Genomic DNA, 22,286 nt, shown 5'->3' on the forward strand with positions numbered 1-22,286 from the left:
CGACTCTTAATTGGAGTTTTCCAAGAAGGCATCCCTCCTGTCTCTTTCACAGTCTTGGTGGAATCTGGCCCCCCCAGTAGTAGGAATGAAAATCTTAATCAAAATCCAAGCGGGGGATAGAAATTCTATTCTTAAAAATCCGGTAGGGACTTTGGAATGCAATATTTTCCAACAAAGTTCAAATTGGGACGGAAACAAAATTTCCCGGTTGGGGCTGAAATTTAGGCGTGTTTTCCCACCTGGCCAAATTTTCCAGTGGGATTGTAGACGATGCTATCGTCCGTTTAAAGTAAATGCGAGAAAGAGTTAGGGCGTCAGGGTGGTTTACGGGAAAAAAGTGGCGGTAGAGTTTTGGAACAACTGCACTACACTGTAAACATCTCCGCCACTGCTTGCTCCACCCGAATTTATCACGCCTCTCCTAAACTATTCCCTTTTTTAGTGATCTTGTGTAGACGATAGGATCGTCTAGTGGGATTGGGGCTCCAGCAGAAGTCTGTGTGGGATAAAAAAATGCTTTCACATGAAAATAACTTTTTTAGGTTGTTTTACTGTCGCAATTTGACCAGTCTCATTAGGTTGAACTGTTGAATTGGGGGGGGGGGGGGGGGTGCTGAAAAAATAATCGATTGTTTGAGGGATAGTATGAAATATGAATTTGAAAGGAATTTAGTGTTGGTATTTAAACTGTCTTTATTATATCTTCATCTGTTAAAGTTATTCCGTTCCAATTGATGATATTACTTTGTGTTCTTCGTCTGGCGGTGTCTTGACAAGGGTGGAAAGAAAGAACACGCCTCAAGGCTTTATTGAAATTCTTATAAATCAAAGTATATATGATTGGATTGAAGATAATTGAACTTTTCCCGAAGTATGCTGAAATGTCTAATACAAAGGGCGAGACGGTTCCATGGCAAAGTCTGTAAATTATGCATAGTGCATATGGCGTCCATGAAATAAGGAAAGCTAAGAGCATGACTAAAAACATAAGTGTGAACGATCTTTGAATGTCCATAGTATGTTGCGTCATGAGGGAACTTTTTCCTTGGTAGCGCACGGCTTTCTCTGACAGTTTTCCGTATTCTTTCTTGATGACGACGTAACACGCCACACTTGCGGCTATCGGTATGAGATAACCTAGTAACAATAACGAATAGTTGTATGTTGTGACGCTCCATGTATTCATATTAATGTCAATGCTACAGCGTTTCATAGAGACGCCCTCATGCGTGTAGTTACCCCATCCCAGCAAAGGACAAACGCCGAGAACAGTACCATATATCCAAGCTATACTAACAAAGCAAGCCATGATACTTTTCCTTTTTAGCACAATGTGCGCTCGATATGGATACTTGATAGTGTACGCGCGTTCGATCATTAAAAGCACCATATGCATGATAGAGCTCAGCGAGGATGACGTCACAGCAAATGCCGATATTTTGCAGAACATAATATCATCTGTTGATGTTAACTCGAGTGAAAAACCGAACAAAGCTGGAAGCATATCGGATACTGCCAAGCTCATTAAAATAACATTACGTAATTCGTGATCGCCTTTTGTTATCATAAAGAGAAGAGTTATTATCACTAATAGGTTTAGTATCGTTCCCAATGTCACCATCACCAGGAGAAAAATATGTTCGTACGTTACTTCCAGCACCATTACGGATTCAAAAAATCTCCCGTAGTATGACCTAGCGTTGACTTAGGATTCAGAAGACCTTGCTAGTGTTAAAATGTTAAAACACCCTCTTCCTTCTTTGCGTGTAAAGATGTGAAGTGGTGGAAATGGAAAAAAGAAATCTATTATATGAAAAAAGGAGGCTGAACAAAAGTAAGTTTTATAAGAATGATAATAAGTTAACGTTTTTAGTAAGAACAACAATTGACAAAATTAAAACACTGAACTATTGCGGAAAAATATTGAACTAACCAATAAGAACAGGTGAAACGAGGCTGAAGCACTTTCACATCCGTGCATTCCAAAAGGGCAAGATGAGTTCAGCGAAAAGCTTAACTTCAGTACAACAACATGGTGTTCTAAATCACAAAAGTTTCTTATAAATAATTTGCAAAATATGAAAATTCTCGAATATTGCTCTCAACTAAAAAGCTTTGATACTTTTCTCTAAAATCTTTAGTCTGGGGTGTTGAAATATGAAAGCCGAGATAACACTTCAAAATAGAAAAAAAAACCTAATTTTAAATAAATTTGAAGAGGTCATTTTTTTAGGAAAAAACGATATCGAAGAGAAATAAAAAAATTAAGGATCTGATAAGTCAATTAGTGCCAATTAGATTTTCCTTTAATTTTTTAACGACGAAACTAAAAAAAATGACAACGAAATTAAAAAATTGACGACGAAACTAAAGTCTGTTCACGATAAGTGTGCACTCTTTTTTCTTTTACCTATAACTTTTGAAGGAATTCTTCAATCTTTATAAGTTTGGTATCATTGGAAAGATATTAGTAAGTGGAACAATTTGAAATAAAAAAGTCTTTAAAAAAATCCTAAAAACGAAGATGAAAATGAAGATGAAAAAAATGAAGATCTTGTAGAGAAGTGCTATAACTTTCATTTTCACTGGAGAGATTCTTTGATCTTAGGAGATCATCACTGTGAAGAAATTTCACTAAAATATTTATTCAATATAAAGTTATGATACAAAGTTAATAAGTGATTGACCCCAAAAAACAGCAGAAAACAGCAGAAAACAGCGTTTTTAGACGTCAATCAGCTTATAACTTTGCTTGATATCTTTTGACTGAATGATTATTTTTGAGAAATTTTTTCACAGTGATGATGTTCGATAATCAAGGATTCACTTCAGTGAAAATCATAGCTATAGCACCTTTCTACAAGATCTTCATTTTTTTCTTCTTCATTTTCATCTTCATTTTTAGAATTTGTTTAAAGATTTTTTTATTTCAAATTGATCCACTCACTAATATCTTTCCAATGATACCAAATTTATAAAGATTGAAGAATTCCTTCAAAAGTTATAGGTAAATGAAAAAAGAGTGCACACTTATCGTGAATAGACTTTAAAAAAATTTACGACGAAACTGAGAAATTGACGTTGAAACTGAAAATAAATTGTTACAGTATGTGGCCCACAAAACGTCGATCAAATTTAAAACTTCTCTCAAATCTAGAGGAAAAGAGGTTTTACAAAATTTTTTGCTGCATGAAAAACTTTAACATCTCTACTTTATTTCCCGGAAGTTCTTTTTCAACAGTATTTTTCAATCGCTTAAAGATAGGTAGCTTTTTATAAGGGCCCCCAAAACGGAGGTTTGCAATTTTAGCGATTTCTCGAGATATCTTTAAGATATGAATTCAAAATGTTGACCATAGTTTGGAAATGTGATTTAGAGGGTTTTGGGCATAAATTTGTTTGATAAAGTTTTTACAGTATACCCCTGGTTGTCAAAACACAGGTTTGGGGCCCCAAAACGCAGGTGTAGTTCAAATCAAATTATTAAGCCCAGTGGTAAAAAGGGGAGAAACTATGAACGTATTTGTGTTTTCCATTGAATTTACGACCCGATACATGTAAAATTTATGATTTTTATAAAATATTTCAAAATTTTCGATGATGCAAAGTCCAAACTGAAAATTCAGAAATTTTCAAAATGACAATTTTGATTTAACAACGTCTTAATCAAGTTTCTGAAAACAAATCTCTTTTGAAAATAGTTCCATTCATGTATGGAAGTATGGAATATGCTGTGAAAATTTTAGAAAAACAGCTTAACTGAAATTGAAAATATTAAGCTTTTAAAGGTATTTTTCTCCTACATTTTGCAAAAAAATGACAGAATTTGCCGTTTTTGCTGATTCAGCGAAAATTTTATATGTAATGTTAATTTTTTGTTATAAACTATTATTTCAGGCTGATAGGAATGGAATTCAAAGATTTTTTGTTGTTTCTCATATTTAGAATTTTCGGTTTTATCAATGCTGATTCTAGGGCCCCAAAATACTGGTTGACCTTTAAGATGCTATATCTTTTACCCATCGTCTAAAGTCACAGATGTATCTGCATTTTCTGAACGGCATTAAGTGTAGAAAGTTTCTTATACATCATTTTTATAACTTATTTTCAATATCCAAGTAGCTAGAGTGAGTTATGTGCAATTTTTATCTAATTTTGGTGTTAAAATATTTCCTTCAGACGCATATATGTTATTTTGAATCTGTCTCAAACCATTAAAAACATGTTCTTTTTCAAGTATAACCATCATTCTTTCAAAATAAACAAAAATCGTTTAATTCTGATAAATCTACAAGTGAGAATCCTCATTTTAATGATGACCTCCGTTTTGGGGGCCACATACTGTACTTCGTAAATCTCCACCATCACATCCTTATTCTGGTTCATCATTGCTAGCATCTCATTCACAAGAACCATCTTCACAACATTGCATTCACCAGAACTATCAAATCCATCTTCAGAATCCACCAGAATCAATGTTTATTTTGAAACCGTCAGGGCCCCCATTTTCAATTTTTTTTAGTTTCGTTGTTGACTTTTTTTGACGACGAAACGAATTAACAATTTATTTTCAGTTTCGTCGTCAATTTTTTAGTTTCGTTCTCAATTTTTTCGACGATGAAACGAAGTAACAATTTTTTTTCCTTTTCGTCGTCAATTTTTTGGTTCCGCCGTTTTTTTTTTAGTTTCGTCGTTAGAATATTTAAGGATAATCTAGATGGCACTAATGGGCCTCCGTAGCTAAGGAACTGCTGAGGCTGAGAATAACAAAAACAAATTGAGAGTTAAACTTGAACTTGCTCACATTTACAAAAGCCTTAACAAGTAAATGACAAAATGTTGACGGAACAACATTCAATAAACGTCTTTTTCTGTACTGCAGTCCAATGTTATACTTATACATTAGTTACATACTTAGAAAATCCAAACTTAGCCAAGTAAATAAAGAACTCGATATTAAGAAACTTTGAGGTTGAGATTCTCTGGGGAAATAAGGAGCTCGGAGCCAAGTTAAGGTTCCTTATAAAAAAATGTCTATTATTTTCATATTAACTGAAATTCAGAAAAGTCTCAGTCTGTAGAAAATGCAAAGGAAATACTCATCCCATCCCAAGGTGGCCTTAAGTCCGTAATTAAAAAGAAGAGATAGTGGGTAGGAGTATTAAGAACGGACATTAAGTTAAGAGTTGACCCAACCATGATTGGAGATATTCTTAAGTACCGTCAATTAGGGCTGCTTCCGGTCTGAAGAAAGCTATAAATCATGCTGCATAGAACAGAATGTAAATACCTAAGTCATATTGTAATTTTTAGAATTGTATATGGATCAAGCACAAGAAAACTTTGTGATTCTTGGGTCATAAAAAGTACCCCAAATGACGGTACAAGGGATTTGCAGTTATATATAGATCCAATTTTCTGTAAAAAACAGTAATATCTTAATTATAACATTAAAAACATAATATAATATTACATACAGGATACATCTCTCATATCAGTATATTACATTACACGTAAAAAATCTAACTAGAGTAAAAATTAAAAAAAAACTTAAGGTGCATAGTAAAGAAAGATTTCTAGTTTAGATTTTTGATCCGTGATGATGTCAGGAAAGTGCAAAAAACATACAGTGAACTGACTCAGCAAGTTTGAATTCTTAGAATTAACGTTTCCCTAATCTTTGACCCTCTCATACCTTGTGAATACTAAAAAAAACATTAAAAAATAATGAAATGAAAAAGTCGAATCCTTAATACAAGCTATGCGCAGTTCCGTAGCAACGGGGGGGGGGGGGGGACACAGGGGCATTTGCCCCCCCCCCCTTCCCAAAAATAAATGTTTCCAAAAGTTGGTAGCTTGTGTTAATAGCTTCATTTTGAACATAATCCTTTAATTAGATGCGTTTTCCAGCAATCTAGACACCTTAAATTGCGAATTTTTTCCCTCGGTTTATATTTCTCACTCTGTCCCCTCAAAATGAAAATGCTTCCTACGGGTCTGATGCGAATACGATCAAGGTTTTCCCTGTTTTTGTTTTTGTTTTTTCTGTATGTTATGACACTTACTGGGAGATTTCATGCATCAAAACAAATTAACGAAATAAAAAATAACCATTGTACAGTGATTAAAAATAAAAAAAGATCCCAAAATTAAAAAAAAAAGAAATTGAAAAAAATCATTAGTGTGTTTAAGCAAGAAATATTGAAATTCAAAATACCTTTTAGATGTATCAAAATTACATTTTATCCACCCATTATCTTGTCAAAGATCCATTGTTCGTTCATTTATTCTTCGATTTAAGTCATTCATTAATTATTGTATAGCTATTGATTATTGATAGATTTGGGTAGAAATTGTCGAAAAATATCTTCTTTCGTTTTTTTTAGTACGCTTAGGGATTGATTTCGCATTTAAACATATAATACATTCGTGATTACATTTTCACTTTTGTTGCTTACTGTAGAAAAATAACCAGTGGCGGTGACAAGGGCGGAAGACAGGGTGCACACTTTCAATCTTCCGAAAAATTATACAACTCAATACCATCTGAAAACAGGAAGGTTTTCAGACTCAAAAGCCATCTTGGAATATGTGTCGTGTTTGTTTGTTTATTTATTTGTTTGTTTGTTTACTTATTTGATTCAATCATCGTGGCGGAATGGAAGGTAAATGGCCATCATATCGTTTCTTTTCCTTTCGATGATCTAATAGTAAGAAAATATTATTGAATTATAAAATATTGAATTAACATTCGTCCTTTAGATGTCACCCCTTAATCGCCAGTCGTGCAAAATTACTCGAATCTGATTGGTTTAGAGAAGTACAATTAATCATCAATTGCACTATACCACTTTTTGCACTCTATGGCCCCCCATTCCTTTCTCTCTCACGCCCGTGTAGCAAAAAAACCCAAATTTTCCACTTAAAAAGACAAAAAAATTTTGCAATGCAATATCTTCTCTTAAATGAAAACAAAGGAAACTCGCGCTGCAATGTCTTCTTTCTAGACAAAAGAATAAAAAGAGGTTTTCGAATCGAATGTTTACAAAACAAGTAGAGTGCAAATGTGTGACTGACGGTTACCTCGGAATCATGTGGTTTGTCGTGCAATTAACGATGAATCACTCATAACACAGGAGAAAATATCATAATTTTCTCCTTTGTTACTCGTAATTAATCGCTAATTGCACTCCAAACTATATGATTACTATAGTACTAATCACACCAAAATCGAACTCGATTCTTACGGTCCTTCGATCGAGAAAACTAAATAAAAGAACTATATTTTAATAACAAAAACAAAAATGAACCCCCTAAGAGAAGATTTTCCAAGGCCTAAAAATACACTGTTGGAGAATGTTAAAAAAACCAAAAGATTATTACAAAGCATGGTGAACCATGAGAATCTGAATCCGAATATTACACTGTGACGACAAATAAAGATTCTATTATAGAATAACTATAGCAATCATCCAGGATCTTGGATGAAACCCGTACCAATCAAATTACAAGGTAGAAACGTAGAAAAGAATCTCAAAGAATAAAAAACAGATTAAAAAAAATAAAAATCGATTCAAGTAACGTTAAGAGGATTGAAATTTTTTTGATGACTGAAAAATTACTTCCGAGTTTTCCCGAAGAATAATGAAAACGTACCTTTGTCATGATATGAAGGATGTGAAGTATCCGACAGATGCGGTAAATAATTATTGTTATTGGCTCCTCCTCCGGGTGCTCCGGTTGTTTCCGATGATGTTGTCGTCTTGACCGGACGTGTTTCTCTTGTCTGGGGGGATGATGAAATGATTAGAGAATTACCATGTGAGAATAAAGAGGAGAAAGGAGGAAACGAAATCTTAAACGGAGCTGACTGTCTTATAGACGGGATATAGTATAAAACAAAGCTTTTAGAGTTTTCATCCCAAGCGTAATTTTGTCACATGGAAAAGGTACGTTAAAGGATGTAAGGTTATCGGTATTACTGTAAATGTAAGAAATTCTAAGTGATCAATGGAAATGCTAGACGACTCTAGACAACGAATATATCGTTACATCAAAGACTTAAGTCACATTTAACAAACTGCTGGTGAATTCATATTCAAGGGGTCATTCTTCAGGTCTAGAAAGCCTTATCTACCAAAATTTGACCTCTTCTACCTTGTCTATAATCTTTTTCTTAAATTGAGTTTTATTTGTAAAACTTGATCCACTGGAAAGTTTTCAGTTCTAAAAAGCCTTAAAAATACACATTTCAGTTCTAAAAAGCCTTAAAATACACATTTCAGTTCTAAAAAGTCTTAAAATACACATTTCAGTTCTAAAAAGCCTTAAAATACACATTTCAGTTCTAAAAAGCCTTAAAATACACATTTCAGTTCTAAAAAGCCTTAAAATACACATTTCAGTTCTAAAAAGCCTTAAAATACACATTTCAGTTCTAAAAAGCTTAAAATACACATTTCAGTTCTAAAAAGCCTTAAAATACACATTTCAGTTCTAAAAAGTCTTAAAATACACATTTCAGTTCTAAAAAGCCTTATAATAACATTTCAGTTCTAAAAAGCCTTAAAATACACATTTCAGTTTAAAAAAGCCTTAAAATACAACATTTCAGTTCTAAAAAGTCTTAAAATACACATTCAGTTCTAAAAAGCCTTATAATACACATTTCAGTTCTAAAAAGCCTTAAAATACACATTTCAGTTCTAAAAAGCTTAAAATACACATTTCAGTTCTAAAAAAGTCTTAAAATACACATTTCAGTTCTAAAAAGCCTTATAATACACATTCAGTTCTAAAAAGCCTTAAATACACATTTCAGTTCTAAAAAGTCTTAAAATACACATTTCAGTTCTAAAAAGCCTTAAAATACACATTTCAGTTCTAAAAAGCCTTAAAATACACATTTCAGTTCTAAAAAGCCTTAAAATACACATTTCAGTTCTAAAAAGTCTTAAAATACACATTTTCAGTTCTAAAAAGCCTTAAAATACACATTTCAGTTCTAAAAAGCCTTAAAATACACATTTTCAGTTCTAAAAAGCCTTAAAATACACATTTCAGTTCTAAAAGCCTTAAAATACACATTTCAGTTCTAAAAAGCCTTAAAATACACATTTCAGTTCTAAAAAGTCTTAAAATACACATTTCAGTTCTAAAAAGCCTTAAAATACACATTTCAGTTCTAAAAAGCCTTAAAATACACATTTCAGTTCTAAAAAGCCTTTAAAATACACATTTCAGTTCTAAAAAGCCTTAAAATACACATTTCAGTTCTAAAAAGCCTTAAATACACATTTCAGTTCTAAAAAGCCTTAAAATACACATTTCAGTTCTAAAAAGTCTTAAAATACACATTTCAGTTCTAAAAAGCCTTATAATACACATTTCAGTTCTAAAAAGCCTTAAAATACACATTTCAGTTCTAAAAAGCCTTAAAATACACATTTCAGTTCTAAAAAGTCTTAAAATACACATTTCAGTTCTAAAAAGCCTTATAATACACATTTCAGTTCTAAAAAGCCTTAAAATACACATTTCAGTTCTAAAAAGCCTTAAAATACACATTTCAGTTCTAAAAAGTCTTAAAATACACATTTCAGTCTAAAAAGCCTTATAATACACATTTCAGTTCTAAAAAAGCCTTAAAATACCATTTCAGTTCTAAAAAGTCTTAAAATACACATTTCAGTTCTAAAAAGCCTTAAAATACACATTTCAGTTCTAAAAAGCCTTAAAATACACATTTCAGTTCTAAAAAGCCTTAAAATACACATTTCAGTTCTAAAAAGTCTTAAAATACACATTTCAGTTCTAAAAAGCCTTATAATACACATTTCAGTTCTAAAAAGTCTTAAAATACACATTTCAGTTCTAAAAAGCCTTATAATACACATTTCAGTTCTAAAAAGCCTTAAAATACACATTTCAGTTCTAAAAAGCCTTAAAATACACATTTTCAGTTCTAAAAAGCCTTAAAATACACATTTCAGTTCTAAAAAGCCTTAAAATACACATTTCAGTTCTAAAAAGCCTAAAATACACATTTCAGTTCTAAAAAGCCTTAAAATACACATTTCAGTTCTAAAAAGCCTTAAAATACACATTTCAGTTCTAAAAAGCCTTAAAATACACATTTCAGTTCTAAAAAGCCTTAAAATACACATTTCAGAACTAAAAAGCCTTAAAAATGGACGTTTTGGGACTTAAATCCATCATTCTCAGCATTTTACTTCATAAAATTAAAAAAATTCAGAGTTAAAAATAGTGGGGGGGGGGGGGGGCTAAAATTACACTTTTTAAGTTTAACCATCTTTTTTAAATTGATTTTTCATGCTGATTCCGTTGTTGAAATCCGTTTTTCCATATCTCTTACCCCTGGGCGGCTACCGGAGACCGTTTTTTCGGAAAACCGCCCAAAACCGCTAAAAGTCAATTTTTTTAAAATTTTCCATTTTGAATAGCTTTCTAGTGATGTGATATCTTTTTTAAATTAGTTTTTCATGCTGATTCCGAATTTGAAATTCATTTTGTCCTAGCTCTCATCCTTGGCCTGGTATAGGAGGCTGTTTTTTTACTAAAATCTTCGAAACCAAGGAAAATTGATAATTTGAAAATGTTTGAATTTGAATGAACTTTGAATGAAAAATTTAATGATAACAACTTGTTTTAGATCAGATTTTCGTGCTGATTTCGAATTTCAAATCAGTTTTTGCATATCTCCTAGCGCTGTCCTGCTACGGGGCCGGCTACATGAGGTTTCTTATTCAGAAAATGTCGCAAAAAACGTACTGCTTTTTACCTCAAGCGTAATTTTGTCACTTGGAAAGGGAAGTTAAACAGCTCTGAAATTTGAAACATGCTCATCATGGGCATTGTTATCGATAATGTTTTTGTGTGAAAAAAACAACAAAAAACAAACAAAGAAATATAAAGAAAAAGCCCAATAAAAATCATCATCAAGTTAGAAATAACATTACACTGAAAGACTTACAAATTAGAAACTGTAAAATAGCTTCTTTTTATTACCTTATAACCAGCTCTTTTTCCTTTACTTCGATTGTTCGGCAATAAGCTCTAAAAGAGATTGAGAATTGAAGAAAAAAAATGGAAATCACTGACTTTCGATGAAATTTTATTGTGAAAATTAATCCTTAGAAAAGGAAGGTTTGTGCAATTTCATTGTCTTCTCCAAACTGAAAAATGACTCGATTTCACAACACATGAAACAATCAAGTTTCATTAATCTCAAAAAATCATGAGAATAAAGCATGTGTTGAAGACATTTCAACTCAAAATATCATACTTTGGATTTTCAGACAATTTCAAGTGTTTAAAGTTTATTAACATGAAGTTTATTTCCAGTGTTTTTGTACCAAGTGTGCCAGAAATAAATCACCTTCTTTGAAATTAAAATTTGTTTAATATTACCTTTCACTGGAATAAAGTGTTTCAATTAAAAACAAAAACTGGACTCAAGCCTGAAATTTCTGCTTAAGACCCCTGGAAGTAAAAATTTATAGAGTTCGTGAAATTTTACATCAATTATTATTTGTTATCATTAACTTATTTCTGGCACACACACTCAGTACTTAAAAAGGGAAAATTTGCCCAACATAAAATCACACTATAATCAACGATATCAATCTCATAGCAAAGAGAGTATGCCAGTAACAAATAAAGCTTGTACCTGCAGTTCAACTTCGAATTGCTCTCTGAACCCGTTGAAATATTCATGTTCTTTTAGTTGGGTACAGGATAGCCGTTCAGATGGTTCCATCACTAGGCAACTCTTAAAAAAGAAAACAGAAAATTGTGGTATAACTAAATGGATATGTAGCAGGTCCGCAAAAAGAAACGATTTATGTAAATAAAAGTTCATAAAATCATTTATTATACTATACTGACATAGCGTCAGCCCCCCCTGGTGGTTGGGGGGGGGGGTACACCCTAATTTTTCCCAAAAAAGGAGAGGGCTGGAAGTACACAATTTTTTGGGGAGACCTATGTACTTGGGGGGAGCTAAAATCTCATCACTTAACGTGGGGGCTAAAATAATTCAGCTTAATAGTTGGCTTCAATTACTCAAATCGAAGCTCATGAATCTGAAGAACTTTCGCTTGTCGCGCAATATTTTTATAGAAAGTGTGCAAAATATTTTATCTTAAACTTAGAACTGAACGCAATTTACATTGGAAAAACCTTTTTTACTGGATCAATATTTTGAAAGTGTCTAGGATCAAAAGTCCTGGGGGCTAACAAAAAATTTTGGGGGGTTTTAAAACTCGGGGGAGGGGGGCTAATTTTTGCCTGGGAACTAAACCCAGGCTAACGCTATGACCGAGCATGGAGAAATAAAATAAGAATGTTAAGTATAGTCAAAGCTGTCTCAAGGTAAATAAAAAGGTTTTTGAAACGAATTCATATACCTTATCGGGGAAAACTTCGTCGGGGAAAAGTGACGAAATTTTGGCCAAGGGACGAATATTTTTCCCCGACGAAAATTTTCCCCGACGAAGTTTTCCCCGATAAGGTACAGTAATTGGCCCACAGAATGCTGGTGACCCCCAGAATCGTATCAAATCGATATTGTTTGAATGGTGGTTTTTGTGAAAAACCATCTGGGAAAGATAGATGAGATGCGCTGCCGATATGAGCGGAATGTTCAAAATTCATTTGCTGGCGAACAGAGCTTTGCGCGTAACCACTAATATATTGATTGTTGAAATGCCCAAGATGTATTACAAAGATTTATTTATAATTTTTTTTCATAAATCACTAATTATAAGGAAGAAAGTTTCAAATTTGACCTGACTTTTGTATAACGCTCATGGTCCACAGGCGTTCATCACGTAATGATAATAATGAATGGACAGACTACTTCACCGCCCGTCCTGTGATCTAACTTTGATGTTACTAATTTGTGATAAAAAAGAAAAGAAAAATATACCTTCATAAATGATAACGATGTTTTTGTTGTTTGAAATCTCAACTCCAATGGCTCCTTTAAATGGAAAATTGAAAAGACTATTAGTCACGTGACCGTTTGAAAGTTTTGTTCTGAAAATAAGCATCCTACTTTTAGGAGCTATTTACAAATACGTCAGACATCAAGCTTTTCACCAAAAATATTCCCACAAAACTGTAAACAACCCGTACTTACCATCCGAGTGCATTCTGGGATGTTAATTCCTCTGAAAAATGCATTGCTTCGAAATATATCTACGTGGCGTGGTATTAGGTCGCCTAAAGTTTTTTTGATCAAATATAATTGGTCAACGTCCGATTTTCCAGGCCAAAGAGCCTGCCCGGACAAGAGTTCCGCAAAGACGCAACCGATGGCCCACACGTCAACGGCGGGTCCGTATTGCGTATCTCCAACCAGGAGTTCCGGTGCTCGATACCAGCGTGTTGCAACGTAGTCCGTGTATTCGTCTGTAGGTCCGGCTAATTGAAAGAAAAACGAGTTTAACATTCACTTTTCCGAGTTAAAACTATTGATTTCTAAACTCATGAATATAAGGCCACCAGGTCAAGAAGTATCGAATCATTGAGTTTAAAGCCCCAAAGTGGCTCGAGAGGAATCTCCAACCTTTCTTAAGCAAGAAAAAATGAAGCTTTAAGATTTGCGTCGCTTTTGGGATGATGGATTGAATCTAGCAATTTCCCTGTTTTCATGCCGTGCAATTTTTAAAACCGAGCGATAGATTTAGGGGGCCAACCTCTAGGATCCGTAACATCTTTCACTTTGGGGGTTAAGAGTTTTGCCTGTCACGTCAGCATTTTTGGGCAAAATAAAATTTAACCAGACCTAATTCGTGGTTCTACTCTCAAAAAAAGTCTCAAAATTCTATCTACTTTCAAACAAATCATACGTGGCCATGTCTCACGAAAGATGCTACGGATCCCAAGGGTTGGCCACCTACTATATAGAAATCTGTCAAGATTCCGAGTGACAATCCTCAAATATTATCGAAAGTCTGCATTTAACTTACTTAGTAGCCTGGCGAAACCGAAATCACATAATTTGACGATCCCTGTTTTGGTGACAAGGATATTTTCTGGCTTCACGTCTCGATGGATGCACTGAATTGAAAGAAAAACAACAGTTTGGTAAACAACGCGGTCGTATATTTTATACAGTGGAGTCTCCATAACTCGAACATTCACGAGGAACACAATTTGTTCGAGTTAAGGAGATATTCGAGTTAAAAAAGAGACTCCACTGTACTTCATGAAAACTTTGACCAAAAATAAACTTGAAAAGTACAAAATAAGCTGTTAATTAAAGCTAACACAATGCGTAGTGCAACAAACTCACTCAAGTTTTTGGTTCAGTGGTTTGCTACTATAAGTGATGTCGTTGCGCTATTTCCTTGTTGGTTCAACGGAGCGATGACCAAGTGGTCAAAGGCGTCAGCGTTTTAAACCAGGAGTTCGCGGTTCGAATCCCCGCTCCTTCCAATGTTCCGTTCAGTTCATAGATAGCCGCATGGACCCCGTGAAAACAATCGATAAACTGCCTCAAAGTCCTAGATTACTGGGCTATCCACGTAAAATATCGACTCTATCTATTTACGGCAATGGTAATGGTATAAAATCATATCAATAATTATCATGAAAGAAATAGCTTACGTTATGTTTATGGCAAAACTCAACGGCTGATAAAACTTGATACACGATTCGCTTGATTTGATTCTCGCCAACCCTATATAAAAAAAAACGTAGAATATTGATAACTTTCGTTGATGATCCTACAAAACAATAGTATACTTAGACATGTCGAGAGAGGATATCGTCTATGTAAAGAATTCTCATAAGCAAGATATCAGCGATTCTGCTTCTCACATATTTGGTATCATTAGACAAAGCTTAAAAAATCCTACAACTTAGGAATAGTAGCCGTTAAACCACGAAAATACCGTTAAAATTAGAGTTTTTAAATGTTTTGTTAAGTTACGTAATTAGCCATTATGGAAAACGTTCGATTTGCGTAAGGGATTGACTCGATACAGATTCGAAAGTTTGCCTCTATAAATTACGTAACTTAAAAAATGGAAAAACATATATTCGAAGGGAAATTGAAAATAAGTAGGGAAGGTCTTACCCGTTTGGATGATCTTCGAGTTCATTGAGCACTGTATGATCGCAATATTCGAACACTAAATGTAACTTGCGCTTCCTTCGAAACACTTCAAGAAGGTTTACTAAATTGTGATGCTTCAATTGCTGAAGAGAAGGAAAGAAAGGGATAAAAGAAACCCATTCCTACCCTATGTCATCACTAGCGAGTTTATTTATTTGTGTTTTTCAGCGACGCTGACAGTTAGCTTCTAATATGTCAAGATCCTGATTGACTGGGACGATGGTAATCAGCACTTTTACCGTCCTCGATTTTACGGGTCAAAACGACTGGTTATTACAAATTGCTTCAGTCACTCCGCCATCCTCAAAATTCTAAACACAAAAAGTCGCTGCTACGTATGTGAGAGATATAAATGAGAAGTAGCGCCACATATCAGTGGTCCCCGGTCCCCTAATGTCCCGTCAAGCTGACTTACCGTAGCTTCCGACATGAAAGACTGACTATAGTCATAGATTACTGGGTTATCCACGTAAATGGCCTGGGGTTAGCAAAATTGTGATCACCACGAAAGAACTCATAATCTTCCACCCGGAATTATGAGAGTAAAAAATGGGTGTATCTTGTATAGTACAAAAAGTCCGACGTTTTTCTACGCTCTGTAGGTTTAAAAAGCTTTAGGTTTGATGAATTTGACATATTGAAATTTAGGCTGTTGGCAACCACTAACAGATTCGTACTCCTTGTATAACAATTTTGTAGAGGTCTGCGATTTAGCCTAAGTGGGACACTCACCAAAAGAGTAATCATTCTATCAAGAGAAATTATGAAACAAACCCTACACTTGAATTGAAAGCAAAATGTATTTCAAATTTCATGGAAATTGAGGCTTAAAGTGGAATATTTTGATCCAGAATAATGAGAGAAGTTTTTAAGAGATAATGGAATGTTTTAAACAAATAAGTATAAAGCACTTATGACCTAGGTCATGATATTTTATGGATTGAGTAAATATTTGAAACTTCATCCACATTTAGCTGCCAAACAAGAAATGTGAAACTTTTGACAGCTATTTACGAAGTCCAATAAAGCAAATACATGTCTTTTTTATAAGAACCAGTAAAATTTGACTGAAGCTACGCAGTTCTTATTTTTTGTGATTTGCAAATATTCTTAAATTGTTCTAAGCCATGAAATCTGGTGAGACTGGGTTTGTTCTTCCTGGTTCTTCAGTTGTTTGTAGATTTTGACAAAATTTAAGCATTGTTATGTTTGAATAAAAAACGTGAACGAAAGAAGGTTTAGATGTGACTCGTGGAGAAGATATTTCACGCTTTTTATTAAGAGTGGTGTATTTTCATTCCATCATTGATATTCTTAACTTTGTGCGGGAAAATCGTCCTAAAATATTATTACGGTATTCTTAGGTTTAGGATTGAAATTCAACCTAAATTTAACATTAAGGTAAAGATAAAATGACATTTTTGTGAACGTATTGAGCCTTACCGAGGGATATTAAGCCATTTGTTCGAAATGCACTAAATTGGAAGTCTTAGGTTCTATAGTATATTTCATGTTGGTGAATATTCTTAATATTTTGGCCAATTTCATCTAGAATATTTTTACAGACTACTACATTGTATCGGTTAAAAAAACCCACAACAAAGGGGCACTCAAAGGAGAGTTGAGTGTTGCAGATGGTATCTTGAAGAGCGAAAAATTACTTCTATACTGAAAGTGTTAAAACATTAGCATTAACATTAAAAATTTGGAAACGCTATAAAACAAGCATAAAGTTGTTAAGGTGACGTTGAGCAGGAAAATAGGAGCTTTTAAAGTTTCCAAGATTTTATCGATTGTTATCTCGTGAAAAGGACAGTTAGAGAAAAAAAGTTGGTCGAAGGATATAATCAAATTGTTAAAATATTACCTTCTACTAGTAGAAACATGGAACATTAAAAAATGTAAAAATTAATTTTCCTCTTAGCTGCTTTTTAACAAGTTTTTCACAAATTTTACAAGGATAGCTCATTTAAAATGCTAAAATGAAAAGTAAATTAATTTGGTGTAATTAATGATCATAATTATCCAGAAGGGTTGGCCCCTACGACGCCAAGCGAAGTGATGGAATACCAACAAAAAAATTCTCCAAAAATCTTACAAAATTTTACAAAAGTATAATATGAGGTATTGCAACACTGAATTTTGAGATTAGCAGTTTTTATGTAGTGAAAAAAGGATCAATCTTCTACATGAAAAAGAGCCAATCTCAAAGAGTTTATGTTAGGCCAAAGAGAAAAACCCTTAAAAAGACTTGGAATCGGACCTTTTGCCACAGAACCTAAAGATTCCAACAATTTAATTTCAAAGATTGCTGAAAATCAAAAATGTTTCCTATTAAATAGTTTTTTAGATCATGTAGTTAGAATTTAAAAGGAAATTAACTGTTGGATTAACTGTTGGATTGTGTTGAAGACTTTGTACCAAAATTTAAGCAAAGCAACAAGTCAACCAAATATTCCTCTCCAGTTTTGAAAGAATTTTTGGCACTAAGTTTATACCAAGATAAAATAGAGAGATATTTCAGATTTTAAGCGCTAGAAGACCTCACACTTTTGACTTCAGCAACCAATAATTCTGAAGCTTGAAACATTTGTAAATCAACTTTTTTCCTCAAAAAACCAAATGCAATCAATATTATATCCCATAATTTTGTTTTTAAGGGAAACTTTTAGCTTTCCAAATTTTAAGTCTTATAATCCTGGATTTGGGCCATTCGGACATCAACCAATCATCAAAAACTTACGAGTCAATTTTAGCTTGACCGCTCATTTCTGCTTAGTGTGTCTTCAAAAATATACAGGAATAATATGTGATAGTTATTGGACAGTTGCGAGTACAATATGAGAAATATTAAGTTCTGAGATATTTTACGAAAAAATCCGGAACGAGTGAAATATTTCCATATTGTAAGAGCAAATGTCAGATAACTGGTTTATTGGTGACTCAAAACATGCACTTTTGGTGTTGGAAAAAAGCACAGGGCATTGTAGCAAAGTGACGTCAGATTGCTGCTATCGCTACAATGCAACAACATCTTTTTGTCAATTTATATTTTTACATGTAAAATACAAGATATATCGTACTCTTTTTAACCAATCAGATTGCAAATTTTTTTTGGATCGCCAATAAAAAGTAAAATGAAATATTTAAAATGGCTAGCCATGATTTATATTAAACAGTTTTAGAATGATCTTCCCTAGGGGTCACTGTAACCAAGGTAACAGAGACGTAGAAGACAAAAAATAGAATTAGAGATAAAATAATTCATTTGTATGAATATGATTAAATTAGTAAATATATAAACGAAAGTACCATTACTTCTCAAAATTGGGCCAGGGTGGTGGTGTTCTAAGAATCCCTAAAAATAATCTTAGTACTAACTCCCTTGGATGATCAGAGAAAAAAATTCAATAATATTATAAGGACATTGACACCATCATACCTTTAACATTCTGATTTCACGCATTGCAATTTTGCGTATAATCTGATCATCTTCGCTTTCTACAAACTTTTTGATGGCAACAATGGTACGATTATCTCTGTTCATACATTTGAAAACCACCCCATAGGAACCTTCTCCTATCTTAGAGATCTTCTCATATTTGTCCATAGCTCGCTTTCCGTTCGTCATTTAATTTTGTTGGTGATTACCACATTCCCAAAACTGTTGTTCTATAAAGTAAAGAAAATGTTTGATTAGTTTTTTAACCTGATCTGGTGGTAGCCATCCCTATAATACATACATTATACATAAAAATAAGTGGACATGTAATTAACACAAGTTAAGAAATTTCGTGTTAATCAAAACCCCTTTAATTAAAACCAGCCGTGGTGTCCTTGAAAAAGCAAATAGAATTTGTGTTAATTTCTTTGCGTGTTAATTTCAAGGCCATAAGTTATGTGTCTGCTTACTATGCTTATGCCTTTGTAATCAAATGTAAAATGACAAGGAGAAAATGACTAAAAAAACAAATATAAACAGCAGTTGAAAAAGAGTAATAATAAATATCAACAAGATATTTAAATCAAGAAAAATAATAATTTCTATATTTTTTGATGAATTCAATCTTTAACATTTCTAAATTTAAAAATAGATAGGAATATTATACCTCAATGGAATCGCAATCTGGGATAAAATCAGAATCAAAATGGTTGAAAAGATTCCCAAATTAATTTAAAAAAAGTAAAAGAACTTACCAATTATTATGTTTTAATAACATAGTAACCATTACATTCCATATTCATGTAAGTTTATATTTTTTATTTTTTCTAAGGAAATCATAAAAAGAAAAATATATAATTGAAAATTAAAAAAGGGAGCAACAGATGGGATAATGTCTTAATTTGACACCAAATTGAAAACATTTTTAAAAAGATAAATCAAATTGGAATGTGATAACTGATACTTTTTTGACAACAATGAGAAAAAATATTTGAAAGAGGTTATCAGGATAAAATTCAACATTGAAACATTGAAATGGACTAACTGTGTGCAACTGTTTTTCTGCTATATATATAATTAATATTATTTGAAAGAGATATTTTGTTAGTCTAGACATTTAGCTATTATATATTGCCTACAATTCATGCATTTTTTAAAACACTTTGTACTGCTTTGTACTTTGTAATTATTCTATCAGTTTCAAAATGAACAAGACGACTTTCAAGTCGAAAATTTCGCATAATATACTCGAACATCAACGACGAAGTCGCTATGCATTTTGAATGAAGCCTTACAGAAAATATACACAATGTATTGTACACACGTCATAGATACCCGTTTTTTTTTTTAATGAAAAATCTCAATCCATTAAAAAAAAGATTCCTTCAAAAATGCGACTAAAGAATTCCATTCTATAAAGCGTAAACAAAATCTTTCAATTCAGAATAATTCAGAGAACTGCAATATACTTGAGAAAAATAATTTCAATTTTTTTTGAAAATGAAGAAGAAAAAATGAACTTTTCATTCTTTGATGCTAGAAACCTCGTTTTGTGCTTTGAAGGAACTTGTGATAAAGACTTCTTTCACTTTCACATTGTACTTTTCCAGAAAAAAATTGAATATGGGGGGGTGGAGGGTATAACATTTTTTGGAAACCCGCCCCCTCCCCCTGGACATTGTGACTTTTGATCCCCCGGACAACAGGTCTAACCCCCCGCCCCGGACAAGCATCAGTTGATCCCATCGAGAGCAAGTTTACCCCCCCCCCCCAGGACAAGGCAAATTTTGTAGATTTTTCACTACCCCCATCCAGACACTATATCCTCCACCCCCATATACGGTCATTTTCTGGAAGAGCCAATTAAAGGCAAAAAGCAGTTGAGTAGTTGAGCTCTAGCTTCTGGACTAGAAAATTGCAGGGTAAAAACTAGCCAACTTTAAGCTTTAAAGAAATAATACTCCTTGAGATTAAACTTTGACTCCTTCATAACCTGCTTTAAACTGCATCCCATTAAACAAACCCTTCCCAATATCTTGCCGTTTATCCCGTGGAAAATATATAGAGGAAAGAATCCAGAAAAGTAGTGCGGAAATGGGAATCTTATACAAACAACGGTTTCATGATTCAAATGAAAATCCTAATTAGCAAAAGGTGTATCAAGATATCGGTGAAGTTTGATTGAAGCTCGATTAGTTTGATTTATTACCTTGTTGCCCATTCTTTTTACATTCCCACGGCTTATTAGCAGACGCCCACGCTAAAGCTTAAAGAGCGAGCCAATATCTATCATCCCATCGGGAAGGAAAAGCTGGAACTTTTACTAACCAAACTCATCTAACACCAATCAAACTTCATCGGATAAAAAACTGTCATCATTAACGAGGGACTGCTGTACATTGTGCGGTGGTGTATGGTGGGCTGGATCTAAATGTCCTTTGTACGGCGGTGAAAATAGGTTAATTTGAAATCTGCTGTACTGTACACCCCACCTTACCCACCGTAAGGCCGATGAAATTTACATATGAGTTTACCGTCGTGAACTTACCCAAAAATAGATGCGGCATGATTTCATTATTCATTATTTTCCCAACAGCACCTTATCCACCATTTCTGCCAATCATGCTCTCTCAAAATAAAAAATTTTGCTTCGCTTCAACCCTTCGCATCTTTTGCGAACGAAAAATAAAGATCGATTGCTACAGTGGCGCTAGATTTTGCAAAAAACTAAAATGGCGGTCAGGGCGGTTTGGCAGATATATGGGCGGGACGCCCACTGCAGTTGTGTAGGATTGAGGGCGGCAGCGTTTTCTGTAATAAATCTTTTTTGTTTACCCGTGTAAACATGCGTAGAGACGATTTTAACAAAGATAGAGGTTGTAGTTAGTTGTAAAGAAATATGGAAATAATGAAAAATTTATGAATTTTGAAAATAATGAAATTTTCATGCGGGTGCTTTTTAGAGATGCGGGCGGCCGACGGTAAACTCATAGTATATAAATTTCATCGGCCTAAATCACCGTACAATGACAATGTACGGCAGTGTCTTGGCAGGGTCGTTTCAACTATTATACAAAAATGATTGCTGAATTTCAATTGACAAAAAAAAAAAAAAAAATAGAAATTTGTTTTGAAATTTTGCTGCTTTGATTGGTCAGTCATTTGATGACTATGCTACCGTGAGATTGGGTAACTTGCATCAGTGGAGGCTAACATGCATAGCCCTCAAATGAAAGACCTGGCTGGTCATTAAAATACAACTACGCAGCTCCTCTCGCAGCTCTAGTCTACCATTTTTGTTTTGACTTAACTTTGTATTTTAATGACCAGCTAGGTCTTTCATTTGAGGGCTATGCATGTTAGCCTCCACTGATGCAAGTTACCCAGCCAATCTCACGGTATGCAAGTTACCCTCCACTGATGCAATCAAGTTACCCGACTTCAGTTCACGGTACTTGCTAAAACTGACTGTTTGTCACAACTGGTTTCACTATTAACACATAACTATCTGGTGAAAAAAGGAAAAAAATATCATACCTATGTGCTGTTTGTAGTTTTGGTGGTTGGCAGACGATATCATACTCCAGGATGCAAGTGAAATTTTTCAATCCGCGGACCTAGACGGGGGTTCGGTTATTATCAGTTAGGGTTAGGGTTGGAGCTTGAGAGTCACAATATAAGGCCGAAGGCCTTCTTAGG

The 22,286-nt window shown here is 33.7% G+C and overlaps 2 protein-coding genes across 2 annotated transcripts; both read right to left on the reverse strand.

The window, feature by feature from the left end:
• Positions 1 to 682: 682 nt before the first annotated feature.
• LOC136812719 (rhodopsin-like) lies at positions 683 to 1,663 on the reverse strand. The gene has a single exon (XM_067069245.1). It carries the CDS (start codon positions 1,661 to 1,663, stop codon positions 683 to 685), a length of 981 nt encoding a protein of 326 aa, XP_066925346.1.
• A 4,889-nt stretch (positions 1,664 to 6,552) lies between these two features.
• On the reverse strand, positions 6,553 to 19,419 carry LOC136812785 (cyclin-dependent kinase-like 4). The gene is made up of 11 exons (XM_067069310.1): positions 19,343 to 19,419; positions 18,588 to 18,817; positions 15,107 to 15,228; positions 14,635 to 14,707; positions 13,995 to 14,085; positions 13,163 to 13,446; positions 12,950 to 13,003; positions 11,690 to 11,791; positions 11,029 to 11,076; positions 7,657 to 7,786; positions 6,553 to 6,704 (listed from the first exon to the last, which is right to left on the reverse strand). Exons 2-11 carry the CDS (start codon positions 18,774 to 18,776, stop codon positions 6,646 to 6,648), a joined length of 1,152 nt encoding a protein of 383 aa, XP_066925411.1. The 5' UTR covers positions 18,777 to 18,817; positions 19,343 to 19,419; the 3' UTR covers positions 6,553 to 6,645.
• Positions 19,420 to 22,286: the final 2,867 nt, after the last annotated feature.

Source organism: Clytia hemisphaerica, unplaced genomic scaffold, assembly GCF_902728285.1.
Source record: "Clytia hemisphaerica strain Z4C2 unplaced genomic scaffold, Clytia hemisphaerica genome assembly, whole genome shotgun sequence".
In the NCBI taxonomy this organism is placed as follows: Eukaryota; Metazoa; Cnidaria; class Hydrozoa; order Leptothecata; family Clytiidae; genus Clytia; species Clytia hemisphaerica.